The 21199-nt window shown below is 38.9% G+C and overlaps 1 protein-coding gene across 5 annotated transcripts; it reads right to left on the reverse strand.

Moving 5' to 3' along the window:
• Nucleotides 1–197: 197 nt before the first annotated feature.
• ptpn11b (protein tyrosine phosphatase non-receptor type 11b) lies at nt 198–19986 on the reverse strand. Of its 5 annotated transcripts, none has more exons than XM_058084070.1 (17): nt 19825–19986; nt 12778–12900; nt 11370–11564; nt 9939–10131; nt 9722–9841; nt 8721–8834; nt 8089–8185; nt 7798–7895; nt 7487–7642; nt 5979–6110; nt 4813–4967; nt 4637–4704; nt 4276–4427; nt 3756–3856; nt 3118–3257; nt 1952–2353; nt 198–366 (listed from the first exon to the last, which is right to left on the reverse strand). In XM_058084070.1, exons 1-15 carry the CDS (start codon nt 19836–19838, stop codon nt 3170–3172), a joined length of 1806 nt encoding a protein of 601 aa, XP_057940053.1. In that variant the 5' UTR covers nt 19839–19986; the 3' UTR covers nt 198–366; nt 1952–2353; nt 3118–3169. The 5 variants fall into 5 exon arrangements, with proteins under 5 accessions (XP_057940053.1, XP_057940051.1, XP_057940054.1 ...); XM_058084068.1 differs by having other exon boundaries at nt 769–2353; XM_058084071.1 differs by having other exon boundaries at nt 198–2353; nt 9722–9838.
• Nucleotides 19987–21199: the final 1213 nt, after the last annotated feature.

The raw sequence follows: 21199 nt of genomic DNA on the forward strand, positions 1-21199 counted from the left end.
ATTAGTGGACAACAAACACTGTCCGGCGTTAGAGGGCTAATACTTGAAAGTGAACGGCATACAGCAGCTTTAAGTTCAAACCAAGGTGTAATAAAAGTCAAAGTAGAAACTACTCACCCAGTGGCTTTTGAAGGTATTGCTGGAATCAATAAGAAGTTCCACATTTTGCAATGAAAAGTCCAAAGAAGGCCAATCAATGAATAGCATGAGTCAGCGTATGTGTGTGTTTATTGTAACAAACCACGTGGTTTCCATTAGCGGAAGCTGATTGCATCTGCGGGTAAGTACTGGTAAGTACTGGAAGTACTGGAGGTACTGTAGGTAGTCTGGCCTGTACAGCAAAGAAGGCATCTAAGCAGAAGCCATCTGAGAAGGAAGTAAGTACATACACGGTGAGAGGAGAATCACTGCAAACCTCCAGTCATAATCATAGTAATACTTCTAACAAACCACAATCATACTACAATTCAGCAGTTTCACACTTTCAAGTATTGATATTACAATTTAGCATAGGAGACAAAGTGAAAATAAAAAGTGACATAAATACAGGAACACAAGCCATAATATAGAGGGGGAAACACACATAGATAAGTATCAATGGCATTAAAAAGTACACCACACAGAGGAAAAAAATGTGACAAGATGACCGTGAATGTAGCACGCGAAAATAATTCAGTCAAATTTGAATAATTGATCAGTATCTGGTGTCAGCACCATTTGCCTTTTGGTGATGAAAACGGAGACTAAAATTCAAACTAGTGTTCTTACTTATGGCGTCAGTGACGTGGTCTCTACGTGCTCACAGCGCTGTCATCAAGCCTGGATTACATCCCCCCTTGTGGGTCGAAATTACTTTTTTGGAGACAAATCTATTCTTCAATCTCGGGCACATGGCCATCTGGTCCACTATAATCGCTCCACATTTCCTCTTCCTTGTCTGCTTTGTGAGCAGATGTTGAAGCACATCAGATCCAGATGATTAACAAGGACTACAAGTCAAACAAAGTCCACCGATCTCATTCAGGAATCCTCAACATCCCGCTACTATTTGATGTACCGTCTGTCTGTTATTGGCTGTTATTATGACACCAAACGTGGATAGTGAATGGCCTCATACGTTCCAATACAGAAGGGGATGGAAGAGTGGAACTACTCCACCTGCTGGACAAGGTGGTAATTACCACATAGGTGCATATAGGCAAGAAGCTAATTATATAATGATTACAAGAAAAAAAGTTGGGGTTTTACAATAATAAATTGGCATTTTGGATGTGATTTTACTATATAATATATTGGCAATTTTTCATTCATTATTTTCTTGTAGTACAACTTTCTTCCTGTATAACTTCATTCATATAAATTACTACTTTAGTCCTCATATGATATCTTTGTCATATTATAATTACCATGAACTATTCTCCTAAAATCAGGACATTTTTGGGTATTAGAAATTTGTTTTGCCTTGTAATACTTTAAAAACTTGAAATTATTATTATTTATTCAAAATTATTCAAATTATTTGTGCAATTTACTGTTTACACTGTACATTGTTGTTCATATTTGATGTAATCTAATTATTCACCACTATCTATCTATCTATCTATCTATCTATCTATCTATCTATCTATCTATCTATCTATCTATCTATCTATCTATCTATCTATCTATCTATCTATCTATCTAATATAACTGTCATAAAAAAATCCCCATACTGTATTATTTCTTTCAAAATTATTTTTTGGAAAAATTAGGACTTTATTCTCATAAAATTACTTCATCCATTTTCATATACTACTTAGCTTACTGTTAATGTGACCACTACAAATTCAATGTGCTTGACTGGGAAAATAATCTTAAAAAGAAACAATAGAAGAAGACACCACAATGATGTGGTGCCCATATTCTCGTCTTTTTGCAAAAGATGTTTTTTGGGAATAGAATACAACCTTACATCAGGATGTCTTGTCATTCGACCTTGCTTTGACCTCCTCTTGTCTCCGATCCTGCATCCTTGTAGTGTCATGACCCCTGGTTCAACATCCATCCCACTCAACTCAAGCAGACATAAGCGCAGAGATGGAACAGCTCCATGACTGGCAACAAGGCACTTTCACTGATGAACAGAAGAGGCGGCAGCAGAGCTGTAGCTAACAGGGCGAGGTGGTGGCGGTGTGCTCAGTCCTTCGTAGGATTAGCTCCTGAGATAGCGGGGGTCCAAGCTGGAGAAGACCTGCTGGGTGCGCTCATTCTGGCAAGGTGCACCATGGCGGGGGTTCAGGCAGAGAGCCGCGATCCCGTTGAACTCGTGCTGGAAGGAGGGATTGTCGGCTTCAAATGAGGAGATGCCTCCCCGCTGAAGAGCGAACATGGTGGACAAGTGGAGTTAAAGGTTGAGAACAGTGACGTGTGATTAAGCGGAGGCATGATGAAAACTAAAAAAGTAAATATTAATATTTGTCTTATGAACTGGTATGAATTTAATCCAGTATGCTTCTTGGGACTTAACATTTCTTGCACAACAAACAAAAACTAACACGGGTAACGATGAACATTGAAATGATAATAGTAATCGTGGTTAGCGCGAAGGCCTCACAGCTAGGAGACCCGAGTTCAATTCCACCGTCAGCCATTTTTGTGTGGAGTTTGCATGTTCTCCCCGTGCATGAGTGGGTTTCCTCCCACATTCCAAAAACATGCTAGGTTAATTAGCGACTCCAAATTGTCCATAGGTATGAATGTGAGTGTGAATGGTTGTTTGTCTATATGTGCCCTGTGTTTGGCTGGCGACCAGTCCAGGTGTACCCCGCCCCTCACCTAAAGACAACTGGGATAGGCTCCAGTACCCCCCGCAACCCTCATGAGGATAAGCGGTAAATATTAATGAATGAATGAATGAATGTTACAATGAAATACATTACATAATTCAAAAAACAGTTCTGCGTGTCCGAAGGGAGTAGGAAGAAGCTTATTTAATCCTACCCCCCCAATCCATTTCACATCTGTTGCAGTACATTAATTAATTTTTTAGACACAGAAAAGTGATCAAATAATGTAAATGTAAATAATAAGATTTTTTCACAATCATATTGATATTGTCATATAAAAATATGTACTCACAGATAAGCAGGCAGAGAACAGGTGGGGGGGAGGGGCCATCGCAGCACTGCTTTTACCTCCTGGTGTTGCTGCTGAATGATGTCTGAGGGCTTTTAAAGTTGATGTTCTCGTATACACCCGATGAATCGTCATTGGTCATGCTAGAACAACAATAATAATAATAATAATGATGATGATGATGATAATAATATGCCCTGTGATTGGCTGGCGACCAGTCCAGGGTGTACCCCGCCTCACGCCCAAAGACACCGGGGATAGGCTAGGATAAGCGGTAGAAAATGAATGAATGATGATAATAATAATGTTAGTAGTATATCACCAGTATGAGGAATGATGACATCATACCAATAAATGGGATAAAATAGCGCAGACAACCAATAAAAAAAAGGCAAGATGAGGCAATGAGGCAAGATTACCCGTACTGTACTGTACTGTACTGTTTAAAAAACTCCTTTTCTGTGACCTCATGAGCGTGATATCCACTTAGTATATTAAGCGATGTTGTCCCATTATGACTAAATACCGGCTTCAAGATTACAGACAACACACCTCCAATGGTGAAAAACACTATAACACAGGACATTAATACGGTTCAATATACAGTATATGCAGTTTCAAGATAAAAGACTTCGACTTACACAGATGAAGAACGTGAGGATGCCATGTTGAGCATGGACCTGGAGTTAGCCATCGGAGGATATTTGATGTTGGAGTACTCTCTCTCTTTCACTTTATTCCTCTGCAATGCAACATCATCATTATCATCATCATTATGCAGCTTCAGTTCAGTTCAGCCAGCTATGGAATAAAAGCTTGGGGACTTATCTTGGATTAGATAAGAACATTGTGGGCACTCACTGGGGCAGTTATCACAAGCTGCTTTTTTTCTAGATATTTGAAATCTTTTGGGCTTTGTGTACTCAGTGATCTCAGTGTATAGATTGGTCATATATCTCATCTCGTTTCATATTATCTACATACTGTATTGTATATAACTCTGGGAAAAACTGTTCATTTTGTTAATACTGGGTTGTTTATATTTCTATATTGTGTATTTTTGTACTGCTTAACCGACTCTGTACTCTTGCTGCTGTGCAATACAAATTTCCCCACTGAGGGACGAATAAAGGCATATCTTAATCTTAATCTTAATCTTACCTGCTCTTCCTCCAGTCTCTTCTGGGCTGTGTCTATGTACTGCTGCACTGCCATGTAGATGAATTTGTACTGGGCCTCAGTCTGCACCATACCGGACCTCTGCTGCCGTACCCTCTGAATGGTCTTTGGGATGTCGATGTCACAGTCTAGTCCTGGAGTACACAGAGACAGTTCAGAGAGAGATCACATAAGACTTCATTCAATCTCATGATGATAACCATAGAACCAGAAATCGGACAGGGATGTGACACTGATTTGTGATGAAAATAGAAAGTAAAACATAGAATTCATGAAAAAAAAATTGCAATCTAAAATGCAAAAATCTAAAAAAGTGCAATAAAAAAATGAAGTCTGCCCCTACCTTGGCGGTTAATGACATCGATGAGGATGTCAATGACGATAATGGTGCCTGTCCTCCCAATGCCTGCACTGTGGAACAACAAGAGGCATGGGTCAAACCATGTGCGAACCGTGTGTAGTGGTCTGCCGTGTGCGGCCACGCAACTGCCCAGTCTAAACGCTCTACACCGCTTGTACCTGCAGTGAACGACAATGGGTCCAGATTCCGGAACTGTGCCCTGGGTTCGGTTGATCTCCTCGAGAAACCAGAGGACGCCTCCTGGCTCGTTGGGAACACCGTGATCTGGCCAGCTTAGGTACTGGTAGTGCCAAATGTACCTCAGAGGTTCCCTCTGTGAAGAAATCAAAGGAAGGCCCAAAAAATAAGGGTTTTGTGCTAGATTAACCTTTAAGGGCAGGGGTGGGCAAACTTTTTTGACTCGTGGGCCGCATTGAGTTAACAAAATTGTCCGGGGGGCCAGAATATATATATATATATATAACTCACACACTAAACAGTCCATCTTGAATTATTTGTCTAATTTTATCTGTAAAAGTGTCATACTATTATCTATATGTCCTAATGTTAGTTTTTTTCTGGACCACTTTATGGTAATGGTTTTATTTCATTTGAACATGCATCAGATTACAATTGAATGCATCACATAATTAGTTCACAGTTCCACATGTCCAAAAGGAGTAGGAAGAAGCAAAGCTTATTAAATCCTACCCCTCCATCTGGTACTTTTACAATCAGTAACTGTTACATTTGTTCACTTCCTGCTTTCCATAATACAGTTTAAGGTTTTTTTGTTTTTTTTTTAAATAATGCACCTCGTACCAAAGTACGAGGTGATATGACCATACAATAACATAATGGGTACCATAATAAGTGTCAATATAGTGATATATATAGCACATCATGACTGGTTCAAGACTCTTTAAACATCAGACCACATGAAACCACGCAATTGAATTTTACAGCTTTGTTTTTTTTCAGTCATGTTCAGTCAAGTCATGTTGCCAGCATGTACGTTAAAAGTTTAAATTCTTAGAAAGGAAGTGGCGGGCCGGATTCAAACACTTGGTGTGCCGCATGTGGCCCCCGGGTCGTAGTTTGCCCACCCCTGTTTTAGGGGGTAAATGGGCAGTATCAAAACAACTGGATAAGAAATATATGGTACGTGAAAATAATAATACTAACATGTTTTGTTGTCACTAGCACTTTAAATCAAGCCTTGTAAACGTCAGCAAGTGGTGTGTGGGGATTTTGTGAGTTTTGTGTAATGGGTTAGATAATCTGATCCCAGGTCAGTGTGTCAGCCCCGATTGAGGGCGGCTGCTTTGTTTTGTCCCCCGCTTACCCGATCCAGACGGGTCACCTCCAGCTTCCTCAGGATGTAGTCCTGCGCCGTGCGCTCCTCCAAGTTCTTCACCTGGACCCTCCCAAACTCCATGGTGGCGTGCAGCTTGGGCCAGTAACGCACACACTTGTTCTACATGGAGGTACAGGAAGAAGAAAGAGGGAGGGTAGGTGGTTGTAGGAATTAGACGACCTAAAGAATTAGATCCACTCAAGCAGCTTAGGGAATCAGCTTAACTGTCATACTATCCTTGTTAGCTGCTGTCTCCCCCCCACACACACACACACATCTAACAGACAGTGACGTCCAGCCATTACAATAAACCACACAGCTAAACTATAAAACTATAAAACACAATACACCGTATTTTCCATTAAATATGTTGGAAAAAAATAGTTATTTCAAAGCCTTTACTGGGACTTTTTAATAATGTTACAACAATAATATGTGTCCCTAGAACCTGTTCATGAGTTTATGAGTTTAAAAAATAAATAAATGTTATTTTTCCACAGTTTGATCATCCACATGAGTCGGCAGACATCTGGTACTAAAACAAAGGTTTTGAAAACCTCCTGCTAAAGTGTGGATTTGGAGAAACATCCGTTATGTGTTTGGATACGGACACAAATAACCGGATAGTGTCTGTGACAAAGTATGCTGTGACATCACACATGTCAGAAACAACATGGATGGCATCAGAGCTGTGTTGGTGGCAGCTATTAAACTTTAAAATTAAAATAAAAAAAACAAACAAAAAAAACCCAACCTTAAACTGTATTACAGAAAGCAGGAAGTGAACAAATGTAACAGTTACTGATTGTAAAAGTACCAGATGGAAGGGTAGGATTTAATAAGCTTTGCTTCTTCCTACTCCTTTTGGACATGTGGAACTGTGAACTGATTATGTGATGCATTCAATTGTAATCTGATGCATGTTCAAATGAAATAAAACCATTACCATTACCATTAAACTGTCTAATTTCCAGTGTAAATGCGAGACACGCTTCCTTTACACTACTGTAAAACATCAATTTAAAATTATCTTTTAAATGCTTGTTACCATCATGCGAGACCTGCAAGCATTTCCTACTAATTAACAAATTTTCCTACTAATTAACAATGATATAATGGCTATGGCGCTGCACGGCGGACAAGTGGTTAGCGTGCAGACCTCACACGCTAGAGAGACCAGGGTTCAATCTCACCCTCGGCCATCTCTGTGTGGAATTTGCATGTTCCTCCCGTGCATGCGTGGGTTTTCTCCGGGTACTACTCCGGTTTCCTCCCACATTCCAAAAACATGCTAGGTTAATTAGCGACTCCAAATTGTCCATAAGTATGAATGTGAGTGTGAATGGTTGTTTGTCTATATGTGCCCTGTGATTGGCTGGCCACCAGTCCAGGGTGTACCCCGCCTCTCGCACAAAGACAGCTGGGGTAGGCTCCAACACCCCCCCGAGGATAAGCAGTAGAAAATGAATGAATGAATAATGTGCTATGTACTTTACCCGCCCTCTCTCCATCTCCTTTGTGGTCATGACGATGACGTGCGTGTTCTCCTGATGCACCATCTTCCAGAAGTCATTCACCGTGGTCTGAAGGCATCCTTGGGTGGCGATGAAGACTTTGCTTTCTTCTATATGCCGCCCCTCTTCATGTGAGCCCTGTTCAAAACAGCACCGGAACATGTTGTGATACTGGATCATTTAAGAACTTGTGTTTCAAACCCCATAACAATAGCATGGCAGCACAGAACCACAAAGTTAGCATGTACTTATATTAGCAAAGAGTTTTTATCATTATTATTATATCCACTTGCCTCATGCTTTCCGGTCACTCTAATATAGTTGGCATTAATGTAATCTGAACCAGGAACTTCGGGATCCGTGTCCCTGATTTCAACCCGAGTGTTGTCAACTGAAATGACACAACAAAACAACAAATGTTACATCATTAATACATTGTGCGGCTAAATGGTGGCCATGTGCGAGCTATCAATGCCGCCCATATATGAGGCCCGTCTTGTCTATTTGTGTCACTCTTGTTCTTTTTCCACAGGAAGCCGACGACGGCAGGAAACTGCGGCAATGTTGCTCTCTGAAACACTCACACGGGAGGATATTCTTGTATCTGTTTTTGCTCTTGTTTTCTGGTTTCATGCCTTCCTTCCGGGGATACAGCAGCTTGCACTCCTGTTGCTGAAGTACCTGCGGGAAACGGAGACGGATTGTCTTTGTCATGTGTAAAATGAAATGTCACCCCCCGAAAACAACAAAAAAAAAAAAGGCGTGATGCACACTATATGGACAAAGACTATTTGACACTTGGACATCACACATACAGGAAGTGAAAATGGATAAAATATAGAACCGGTCTCCTTTTGCAGCGACAAGTTCAAGTATTCTAGGAATACTTTCTACAACATATCAGAGCTGTCTGTGGGTGTTTTTATCCATTTCCTCCATTTGTGCGTCATTCAAACAGGTCTAATGGCCCCTTTGGGTCTTCCTCTAACCAAGGTATGTTAAACCTTTTCTACTGGAAGAAACTGAAAGACTCCTGGGCTACTTGGGTATTCACATTTTGTTAATAAAATGCTAAAACCAGTTCAGTATAGCTCAACACATGCATGCTATCCTATGTTAACTTGTTTTTTAAATTGGCTCATGATTGACGAGTGGTAATAACAGAGAAGATGAGAGGAAATTATTATTAGTGTGCAGGAGTTTTAAGGCAACATACCTCAAATTCTTCCCAAAATCCTTGCTTGGGTTTCTCGGAGTTGTCTGCTACCTTGTTGAGCTCTCGTACTCGATTCTCAATGTTGGCCGCGTTTATCCTTGTGGCGTTAAAAGGCTGTTTGGACAAAGAGATATATGTGAAATCAAACAACAACAAAAATAGTTGTACAGTAAACCTCGGATATATCGAACTCGGATATATCGGAAATTCGCTCACAACAGACAGATAAAAAAGAACCAATTTTTCTGTAATGCATTTCCAATAAAAATTCATTGCATATATCGGATTTTTTATAACGGATTTCGCCCATTTCGGACAAAATTCCAATGCATTTCCATTAAATTTCCCTCGCATATATCGGATGGCCGCATCGTGGCGCTCCGATTCGCCGAATCATGACAGGCCGCTATACGACGTCATTTGTAGCGTTTGCAGCGTTGCCTGCGCGTCCAGGTACATTGGAAACATAGTCAAGGAAGTGCCTTTTTATAACGGATAAAATCCGATTTACGAATATACCGGATATAAATCCGATATATGCGTAAAACGGACATTTTCCGGTATACGCATATAACGGATTTCGCTTATATCGGACAAAACCAGTGGGAACAATTGAATCGGATATATCCGAGGTTTACTGTACAACTTTTTAGGTGGGCGGCACGGTGGTCTAGTGGTTAGCGCGCAGACCTCACAGCTAGGAGACCAGGGTTCAATTCCACCCTGGGCCATCTCTGTGTGGAGTTTGCATGTTCTCCCCGTGCATGCGTGGGTTTTCTCCGGGTACTCCGGTTTCCTCCCACATTCCAAAAACATGCTAGGTTAATTGGCGACACCAAATTGTCCATAGGTATGAATGTGAGTGTGAATGGTTGTTTGTCTATATGTGCCCTGTGATTGGCTGGCGACCAGTCCAGGGTGTACCCCGCCTCTCGCCCAAAGACAGCTGGGATAGCATATAGCATGTAGCAGATAAGCTCTTTAAGCATTCATTTCCAAACCTGTTTGAGGTGCACTACAATGCCACTCTTCTCCACCATAGGGTTCTTCTTATAGTGATCCACCAGGTCAGCCAGAGTGTCAAACCTTTCGCCGCCGCCCACGTCGTATTTCCCATCCTGCTGGAAGACCACCACCCAAAGTTCCGCCATTACAAATACCCATAAATATGCCTAAAAACATCTCATCATTGACGTAGCAACCATCACACTGAGGTACCTGGTAGCGGATCATCACGTGGGTGACCTTGGTCTTGCGTTCCACGTTGTCGTGCTTCTCCTCGTGAGTGAGAACAGACAGGACAAAGTCGCCAGGTTTGCTTTGGCTTTCCCGCACCAGGAAGCTGCCGACCTTGCCTTTGTCCGTGAGCAGCTTCTCAGCATCTCGGCCCGACAAGTGTCCGTGGAACCATCTAGAGAGGACGGAGACACATGGTCACGCTGTTTATGTTTAACACAGAAACTGTCACACAAAGACTGAAAACAACGCATCGTGAATGACTTAATAGTGGGAAGGAGACAAATACAAATTTGTATAATCATGTCCTGACATTTATCTTTCTGTTAAAGGGGACGGATTGCTTTTTCCACTTTTATGACCTCTAAATATTGTTAATATGTTGTATTATCGTGTTAAATGATGACAAGTTCAGTTAATGAGGCTTTGAACTTTTTTCCAATACCCGCTAAAGCCGGACTTCCTTATACGGTGGGTGTGCCTGGGTACAAGCTGTTAGCTAGTTACCCAGCTGTTAGCTGGGTACAAGCTGTTAGCTAGTGGGACCAATCACAGTGAGTCGGTGTGACCGGAGGCGGGCCGTGGGTGGAATAAATTAAAACAGACCATTTTGAAAATACAAGGAAATATAGCTGGAAAAGGGTGCCGATTCTGAAGATCTAGAAAGCTTTCTGCGTGGGTTATTGTGTGTAGCTGCTCTACAGGAGTCCAAAATTCAATAAAAAGGGCCAAAAATTTGCATATGGGGACAATTAGCACTTATTTTCATCACCAGTAACTAATGTTTGACTTTGGCTTATCAAAAAAAATTAATTTGAAGTCATCTGAATTTTATGACTCTTGGTAAGTTTCCATTGGAAATGTGTTGCAATATTGCAGATATACAGCATAGAATTTTTTTTTGAATACTTTACATACTGTTTACTAGTATCTAATTTGAGTCTGTGTTTTTCGACTAAAAGAAATTAGTGTGAAAATATTTCAAAAAAAATTTTCATTAAAAAAATAACCTTGATGATCAGAGCTCGGATGATTTATATAAAATGTATTTGCTTTGAATATTGTGACTCAATCGCTGCAGAAATCACAAGCCCGGGGGTTCAAGTGCACCGACAGCTGCAATTGGGCCATGAAAGTAAAAGTGTGCTAAAAGCTCGACTAATAACGCCTCTCAGATGTTTTAACTGCCTCTCTCAGTGCTGTAAAAGCAACACTGTGAAATCCGTGGAGGTGAAGAATTTAACCTAATAGCCATTTAAAAAAAAAAGTTTGTGCAGAGCGAAAGAAAGTCATGTCGTTTTTATGGGTTTGATGCAACCTAGCAGCACATCCCCTATGTATATAAAGTACATTCATTACTGTATGCAAAATACGTGTGAGTGTGTGTGTGTGGTGAGACATGGAAACTGGCACCTCTCAGATGTGGGGTCTTTGCAGTTCAGCGGGTACTTGAGCTCGATGACATGGCCGTTCCTCTCACGCAGCAGGTCCTGTTGTTCTGTGTAGTACTGCACCAGCTCGGCTAGCGTGGCAAACTTCTCGCCCCCGTACAGGTCGTAGTAGTCGCCCGAGTTCTGGATCTTGATGTGGGTCACCTCATCGTTGCGCCTTAGCAAGGGAGAGATGTGTTATTTAAGAGGTTGAAGCGCTTATTGCCCTGCAGACGTGTGAAAATAACACCCACGTTCGCCGTTGCACGAGTAATATAAAGATTGTGTGTACTGCCAGCGCCCACTCACACGCTACACCACGCTGTGAATTTATTAAGCCATCTGTGGTTTTAAGGCTGCAGTTTGGTTTGTAGTGCATCTAGATTTCTACACTTTTCAGTAACTGCAACTAAGCATGCTAATACAGCAACAATACTGTCATAATCTACCATAGTTACCCTTAAGAGAGGGACTTCCATTTAATAATAATAAAGCTGATAAAATGAATGTACAGTACATTGGGAAGCAGGCTGTATCATAATTGGGCGACAGAAAAGAAAGCCTGTGATATCAGGACTGAACATCTAAAACTATTTGCTTTGCATATTCAAAGTCATTCTCAACACAGAGGACACAGTACCGGCCTTCAAAATAAAAGAGCCATTTGCCTTCTAATTGTGTAAACACGAGTGTCATAAAAATATCTAAATATGCTAAGGTCCATATTGGTTTCCCCCCAATCAATTTTCCACAAAATGACAACATTGTTTTGTTTGTTTATCATAATACTCCGATTTTTAAAAAATATTGAATTGTGGCCTCTGAAAAAGCTTTCTAGATCTTCCAGATCTGCACCTATTCCAGCTGTATTTCCTTGGCTTTCCAAAATGGTCAGGTTTGATGGTCTGTGACCAAGCACAGCCTATTCTGCTGTGATTGGTCACACTCCCAACCACTCCCGAGGACTTCCGGATTACTGCCGAAACTCACTTTCTAATTTTGGCGGTATATATGAGTTGATGATAAATGAATGAACCCTTTAAACAGCTACAAACTTTACCCCATTTGTTGAAACACTTGTCTCAAATTGTAAAGCATGCATGGGGAGAACATGCAAACTCCACACTAAAATGTTGCTCAACATGTTTCAACAAAGTTTTACAAAAAAAAGTAGTCTATTGTCTATCATTTATTTTAAGGATGTAGAGACTCTGAACAGTCCGAGTTTCAATTATGGTTACCCTAACAATAGGGCTCAGATGCTAAATTAGCTTTAACATGACAAATTACACAAAGAGACCAACTAGCCAAATAGCACTGAGGCTTGTTTGCTCTCCGGGGTTGAACTTTGAACATGGAGGAAGCAGACAGCAGTACAGATAGGGATTTACCTGACAGAGAGGGTGAAATCCCCTGGATTGCTCTTGCTGGGCCGGGCCAGGAAACTGCCGTGGACACCCCGGGTCAACAGGAGCTGCTCTGCTTCGATTCCGGTAATGTTAGGGTGAAACCACCTAAAGAAAAAAAAATCAACCGAATTATGGAAAAATACAACAATGCCACCATGATCACGTCCAATTAAAAAAGACCATGTGAGGAAATGAAATATACAATTCAAATATAATGCAATAGGGGTTCTAAAGGGGAAAGTTGTGGACTCCTATAGAGCAGCTACACACAATAACCAGCACAGAAAGCTTTATAATTCTTCCAAATATAGTGTGGGAGAAAGATGTGGTGAAACAAAACTACACTCAAGCACCAATACAATACTGCATAACGAATACCCGTTACACACTGCGATAAAAATAAAAATGTGTCACCGCATACACTCTAGCCTCCCGCTGCGTGACATAATATTTTGGCTTAATCAAATGTGCAAAAAGGCAAATGACTGTCACTTTGTCAGAGGAGTTGCGTTGCACTGACAAATCACATTTCCTGCATAGAAAAAAAATGTTCCCTTTATGGAGATAAATGTAAATGTCAAGACTGTATTTTGGAGATAAACTCTTGTGACAGTGACAGTGATGGCTTGTCACCACACAACCAGTACAGCGTTGGCTCAGTTGTCAAATGGATCAGCTTCCGACACAAAGACCAGACATCTGGCCGACAATGCACCTGACCCTGCTTCCCCCCCGGGTTGGATTAGGGTGGGGGTGAGGCTGTGGGTGTCATCTGATGCACTTTCAGACAAGTGAAAGTCCAAAGAACAGCTTTCCAGAACAACTGTAGGACAAGTGATACATTTACGACTATAACGGTATTAGTTAAAGTGTACGCTTCCAGGCTAACTGGGATGAAGGCCTTCTGGGGCCTTGGAGAGCACCAGAACATGGGATGGTACAATTCCTGGGCAGGGATTTGATGATAAAGATTGAAGTTGAATTGCAAGCAATTTCTACAGAGCAGCTACACAAACTTTCTAGTTCCTCCAGAATCTGCACCTATTCGGCTGTATTTCTTTGGATTTCGTGGTTCCCGCGAATACAGTCTGTTTTAAAGGGGACTTATTATGCTAAATTGTTGATCGTTTGATCGTCGAGTGGTGGGCTCCTATAGAGCAGCTCCACACAATAACCCGCACAGAATACTTTTTAGATTTTCCGGAACCTGCACCTATTTCAACTCTATTTCCTTTGATTTGTTCTTCCATCCAAAATGGTCTGTTTTAATTTATTTATCTCACTCTGCTGTGATTGGTCATATGCCCAAAGTGCTCCCTAACTACTATGAACCATATAAGGAAGTCTCTGTGACATCACAAAGGGCCAGTTTTACCACGCCTTTTGAAACTGAGCGTTTTGAGCCATCCCAAACTTCTTTTAGGGCTCACTTCATGAGAATACTACATTTATTATTGTTATTATTATTGTTACATTTAACTACATTTATAGGTCAGAAAAGTGGAAAAAACCATAACAGGTCCCCTTTAAACACTAAAAACGCCATAGAAGATACAGACCTCCGTATCAAATTCAGTCTATATGGATATCGATGAACGATATGCTTGTTTTTGATATCGTGCTTAAACGAAATATTTTTAAAATATCGACATATCGCCCCGCCCTACTCTTAACTATTTTTGTTATAGTCATTATATTTGCCCAAACAAATTTACCTTTAGTTTAACTCACAGGATAACATAACACACACAAGGAAAATCTTCTCATCTGTCGCATTACCTGATCATTTACTGACAATGCAGACTGCCGAGGAACCACTGAGAAGTCACGGGTGTCAACTGGTGAACAGATTACTCATTGTCTTGTTTATAATCCTTCACACAGATTCAGACACAGCAATAATAAGGGGGGGCAGGGGGAGGATGTGGTCTTTCACTAATCTATATTTAATCCTTCCATCATAGCGCTGCTGTATGGATGGTGAAATTATCAAAACAATGGGGGGGGGAGGCATGCTGGACGCTGCTGTAACACGAGGGGCAAGGACTGACGTACTAAAATCCCACAAGTGAAACCTAAAATCCTAAAACTACACCGTGGCACTTCAGAACAGTTTGGTGACTGAATGGTTTAAGTAAAAAATATAAGAAAATATGAAAAAGTATATGAAAATTGTGGTAGTTTGAACGTGTACCAGTTGCACCAAAGTCATTTAAGTGAAGCACAAGGCAAGCACTTCCTGTTAAGTATTTAAAAGTCAGCAAAAGTTTGACCCCTTGTATGGATTTAGTACTAATTAGTACTAAGTACTAATTCCTAAAATATGGAACGGTAGAATGTCTAATTGTTTAGGACGGTAATTGGTCGAAGTGTATATTCGATAACATTTCTGCCTACCTCACCATTCTGGTTGAAGCCTTCCACAAGCCTCCTTCCTTCTGCAGCCACGGACTTTTGTAATCCAGTACTATTAGACTAGTGCGGGGCAAAGGTAGTATATAAAAACTGGGACTGTCAGGGGGCAAGTTTGGGGTGGGTGTTACCAGGTTACACAGAACAAGACACTGAGAAACGTGGTGCCTTGCGCAAATGTGGTAATGTAAGCGAGGGAGTGTGCAGGGAGAGCGGGTGGGTGGGTGGGGGGGGATCTTGTAATCTGGGATTTGGATGAGCGTGAGCGAACCTGATAGTGCAGCCCGTCAGCGCTATCAACCACGAAGCCACCCCCCCACCACCACCGCCCCCAACCCTCCTTGTCCTTTCCCCACTTTATGCGACAAGCTTAGGGCTGACTGGTGTGACCACCTTACTCCCGAGTGGTCAAACGGCAAACAAAGCCCAGCCGTGGGATTCCACGGATTTCTCTGGCTGCGACACGCACCGCACCATGCCAGGCCATGGCACATCAGGGGTGCCAGCTCTCCCGGGTCCTGGCTCGCAGTCTGCAATAAACACGACAGCTGTGTCACCCGTGCCTGGAGATTACATCTCAATCGTGTGTGTGGAGTAGTTACACCAGATCGTAGTCGGCTCCTAGCCCAGATAAACCCCCTCACAATCCAGCCAATTCAGCAGTATGCCATTAGGCTATTAATTTTACAGCGATGGGATGAAGTCACAATTGAATGTGGTAAGTAGTGTCAGAGTATACATATGCATGATGATGTCATGGTGAAATAAACATATACAACTTGATAATGGAAGTTCAGAAGTCCATAGACAAAAGGTCTAATATCACATAATAATAATATTAATAATAATATTAATAATATTATTATATTAATATTATCAATATAATATTATTATTAATGATTTATAAAATCATTGATATTAATTGATTATTATTATTAACAATAATTAATTAATAATATATTATTAATAATTATATTATTAATAATAATAACTTATTATTATACATAATTTGTAATCTCATTTGTATGTAATATTATTATATTATTTTAATATTAATAATATCATTTTAACATGAATAATAATAATATTATATTATTATTATTACTATTATTATTATTATTATTATTATATTGATAATAGTATTATTGTTATATTAATAATATTAATATAGATGAATATATATATTATATTATATATATTATGTATATATATAATATAATATATATATGATATATATACACACATATATTATATATTAATATATTATAATATTGTATTAATAATATTAATATAATAATACAAATAATAGTAAAATAAACAAAATAATAATATATTATTATTATTAAAATAATATAATAATAATATTACATAATATTACATACAAATGAGATTAAAAATACATGTAGCATTACAGCCCTGAATTTAGTTTAAAGTATTTAATAGTTATTGTTATTATTATATTAATAATATTCATATATTATATATACCATAATATAAATATAATAATACCAATAATATTAATAAAACAAAATATTATTATTATATCAATAATAATATTAATATATTATTATATTAATATATTAAATTAATTATATTATGTATATATATATATAAGATAATATATATATATGATATATACACATATATTATATATATGATATTATATTAATAATACAAATAATAGTAATAAAACAAAATATTAATATATTATTACTATTATTAATATTAAAATAATATAATAATAATATTACATAATATTACATACAAATGAGATTACAAATACATGTAACGTTACAGCCCTGAATTTGTGTTTAAAGGATCAGGAGCAAACGACCTGCCCGGCTCCATCCTCCTCACATCATGACTGGAGTAGCCGACTGCGTGACTCAGGGCTTTCCAAGAATAGGATTTCCTTTGACGGCCACCATGTGACCCATTTCCATGCATTAGCCTCCAGCAGCCAAGCAGCGAAAACACAAACGAGCAGCCGGGATTCCAAACAGACCTGGTTAGATGCGATAAGATGTCAAGAGAACAGACAACACGCGGGGCAGCTGGGAAAAAGACCGGTTGGGCCTCAAGCTGCTTGAACCCAAACGGGACACGCAGTGCGATCCAGCCGCCGCTTAGCCTCTTACGTAACGTCTCAAGTTCAATAAAGCTCGGTCTTGGCTATTTTCAGTATGCCTGTCTAGGCCCGCCGACAAAAAGGTGGTATACTTAGCAGACCCGGCGAGGCATCAAAGTCCCCGTGAGGGCTATATTGGTCACATATGAAGCCTCGGCGAGTGGATTTTGGTAACGTCGCCTGTATTTTTAGCATTGCTGACAAGCTGTGGTATTTGCACGAGGTGCTAAACTATATGTGTCAAACCCAGGCCCCGGGGGCCAAAACCGGCCCGCGTTGCAATTTCATCTGGCCCGCGGAACTGTTTGGAAACCAATTTCTGGAACCACGGTAAACAAAGGATTTCTGTCAGATTTTTTAAAATTACAGGTACATGTGAATCCTCCATGCACAACAGCTTGCACAACAGTTGGTGTGTGTGTGTGTGTGTGTGTGTGTACATGCGTTGCTCTGCTGGAAATGGTTGCCAGCATGTTATCTGATTCCTCCACACAGGCTGCTGTTTTCCTGTGGCCTTACAAAAAAAAACTGACTCACTCTTCTCAAATGGGTCTCAGTGACAGATGAGGTCTGTTCCATTAACAAAGACAGGGGGGGTCATAGTGCATAGTTGGAGGGGGTTTCGGAATATACAAAACATGAAGTGGCCGATAGAGGGAATTTTAATGTTGTTCAATAGAGAAAAAGCTTTCATTAAGATTTTTCGTTGTTGTGTGAACACTCCTTGTTGCTCACACTTTGTCAGAAGCACCGCTAGTGCCGTAGAGCTCAGAATCCGGATGTGATGGCGCTGTGTTTAGGAACTGCAGACAACCCTGGCACGACATTGGTTACGGAAATGTGGTCATTACACATTTTTTGCGAGGCTAAAGTGTTCCAGATAGTGGGCACTGTGGTTCTCAAACCTCTGTGGACGCACAGCGTGTCTGACAATATATAAGCCCGGGGGAGGGCAGAGAGTGTATAATGCCTACAGCTACGCCCATAAGGAAGGCAGCGCCTCTGTGACATCACAAAGGAACAAGTTTGCCACGCCCTCTGAAACCGAGCGTTTTGAGCCAACCAAAACTTCTTTCAATGCGCAAACCTCATTATATGATCCTAAAAAATTTGAGCATAATCCAAAATTCCAGCACTTTCAGACCTTAATTTGATCTGTGAACTTACGCTACCCTGATTCACGATGCTCTGTTTGCCACCCCTACAGCGATACCCTCTTTTGTGTCAACTATCAACTCCTGGAGTGCTACATAAGCAAAATTCTGGCTAGTAGGACATGAAAAATTATCTTCCAAGACCTGACTTCACGAGAATAAACTTTTTGGACTATCAACACAAACACTGTTGGCTAATAAAACTATATACTTAGAATAAATAAAAAAAACTACAACAGCAGTCAGATTCACACTGTATTTTGGTTTCAATTGCTCTGACTATTTCCTGTGGAGTTATATGCACAAATATATGGCAATCTTAATGAATCGTTTAAAATATTCCTGAATCCACACGGTGATCTGAAATGTCAACAGTTCTGTCATTGCCCATTTTTGACAATTACTAAAAATTCCATCCAAATCCATTCTTTTGAAGCTATTTTAAAAACAAACAAACAAACACAAACACCGGCAAAAGCATGACTTCTTTCCATTACACTTAGTGGACAAAATAATGTTATTTATTGTTATGGGCAAATGTACATTTTAAGGTTCGATGCATGCTGCCGTTTCATATATAATATACATGATGATTATGATTATTATTTATTTCTGTGAAAAAAATGTTAATGTTATGTATTGAATTTTATACTTTCAGACCTAGTATGACAATTTTGCTTTGATTTATTAACTTAACACTTTACTGTAGTAACATAACATCCCTTCACCAACTCTATTATGTTAATATTATATATTTTATATGCTAAAGTCATTTGTATCAGTGTCAAAACCATGAGGTTATATGGTTACTTATGGAAAAACCGTATAGGCTATATGCTATATGAGGTATACAATATCATGATTAACTACTACAGCTACCTTTACTTTAGTATTAAGTTTTAGACCTGTACTTGTATTTATACTTGTGTAAAATTAAAATTAAATGATAAAAACTAAAGTTTGTGTCATATAGCATACAAATAAGTCGAATGTTATTTGCGTCAATCCTTGCTAGTTTGATAACCGTAGATAAGTACGATAATTATATTCATTTTAATTGTTTAGAATGTTTGACTTTGTGGTTAAAATACTATAAATACTAGGAATATGCTAGCTAGACAGATGGAATTATAACATTTGAACCATAAGTTTATGTTGGCCTTTGTCTCGAACGAGAGTAAAAAGTTCACCAGCCCCCCCTTTTCCTCTCACTATCAAGCAGTGCTCGTACAAAGTGAAGCAGGTGTCAAAACAAGTTGACGCCATGACAGGTGACACACGACGTTAGGAGTAAATAAAAAAAACAACAACAACAAAAATGTCGGTTTTCTTTACCTGCGAGATGTCATCGCAGTCGCTCCAGGTTTTCAGAAGGCGTCAAAGGTTGCCCGTGTTGGCCGCGCTGGAGTGCCTGAGTAGCGGCTGACAGTCACCGAGCTTCGGCTATTGGCTAACCCCCCCACCCCCACCGCCGCCGTCAAACCTCACGTACTGCAAACAAACATGGCGCTCAACTTCCGGATGTAGCCTTCGGAACAAGAGCATTGTGACACTGAAGGACCTTCAAAACAAAAGCACAAGAGGTTTTTTCGACGAATGATGCAGGCTTACCCAAACATTCACAACAGTGACGTGCAATAAGATTTATGGTTGGTCCTTTTGTACATTTTATTCATTCATTATTTTATTAATTTACGTTTTGTATAAATATATAGTATATAGTTATATATATATAGTAATATAGTACAAATATAGTATAATATAATATAGTAAAAATGTGATTTTTTCTTGAAAAAAATTCATTAATTATTTTATTATTTTATGTTTTGTATAAATATATAATATATAGTAATATATATAGTAATATAGTACAAATAGTATGAATATAGTATAATATAGTATAAATGTGATTAAATTTTTCTTTAAAAAAAATCATTATTTTATTAATTTATGTTTTGTATAAATATATAATATATAGTAATATATATATAGTAATATAGTACAAATAGTATATAGTATAATATAATATAGTATAAATGTGATTACATTTTTCTTGAAAAAAATTCATTAATTATTTTATGTTTTGTATAAATATATAATATATAGCAATATATATATATATATAGTAATATAGTACAAATAGTATAAATATAGTATAATATAGTATAAATGTGATTACATTTTTCTTGAAAAAAAATCATTATTTTATTAATTTATGTTTGGTATAAATATATAATATATAGTAATATATATATAGTAATATAGTACAAATAGTATAAATATAGTATAATATAATATAGTATAAATGTGATTACATTTTTCTTTAAAAAAAATTATGACTTTACTCATAATATTATTGTGGGGTTACTACTTGTTTAGTTAAAAATACAACTTCAGTTTCATACTGATTGTTTTATAGAAAAATACCATATTGTACAATATTCCGATTTCTTGCATAAAATATGCAATTTTTTCTTGTATTATTCCTTTTTTTCCTTAAAAAATTGCAACTTTAGTCCAACAATATCATACAGGCTGTATGTTGGGCACCCTGTGTTGTAAAAAGCTCGGAGAGTGTTTGCAGAGAAATAACGTGGGTTGTATTGTGCTGCGATGACGTCAGCGGCCAATGAGAGGAGGTTAATCTAGTGGGGGGGATGGACAGGCTTATGCAATTGTCTGTTCAGCTTGACAACTATGGATTTATTTG

The sequence above is a fragment of the Doryrhamphus excisus genome, chromosome 10 (genome assembly GCF_030265055.1).
Source record: "Doryrhamphus excisus isolate RoL2022-K1 chromosome 10, RoL_Dexc_1.0, whole genome shotgun sequence".
In the NCBI taxonomy this organism is placed as follows: domain Eukaryota; kingdom Metazoa; phylum Chordata; class Actinopteri; order Syngnathiformes; family Syngnathidae; genus Doryrhamphus; species Doryrhamphus excisus.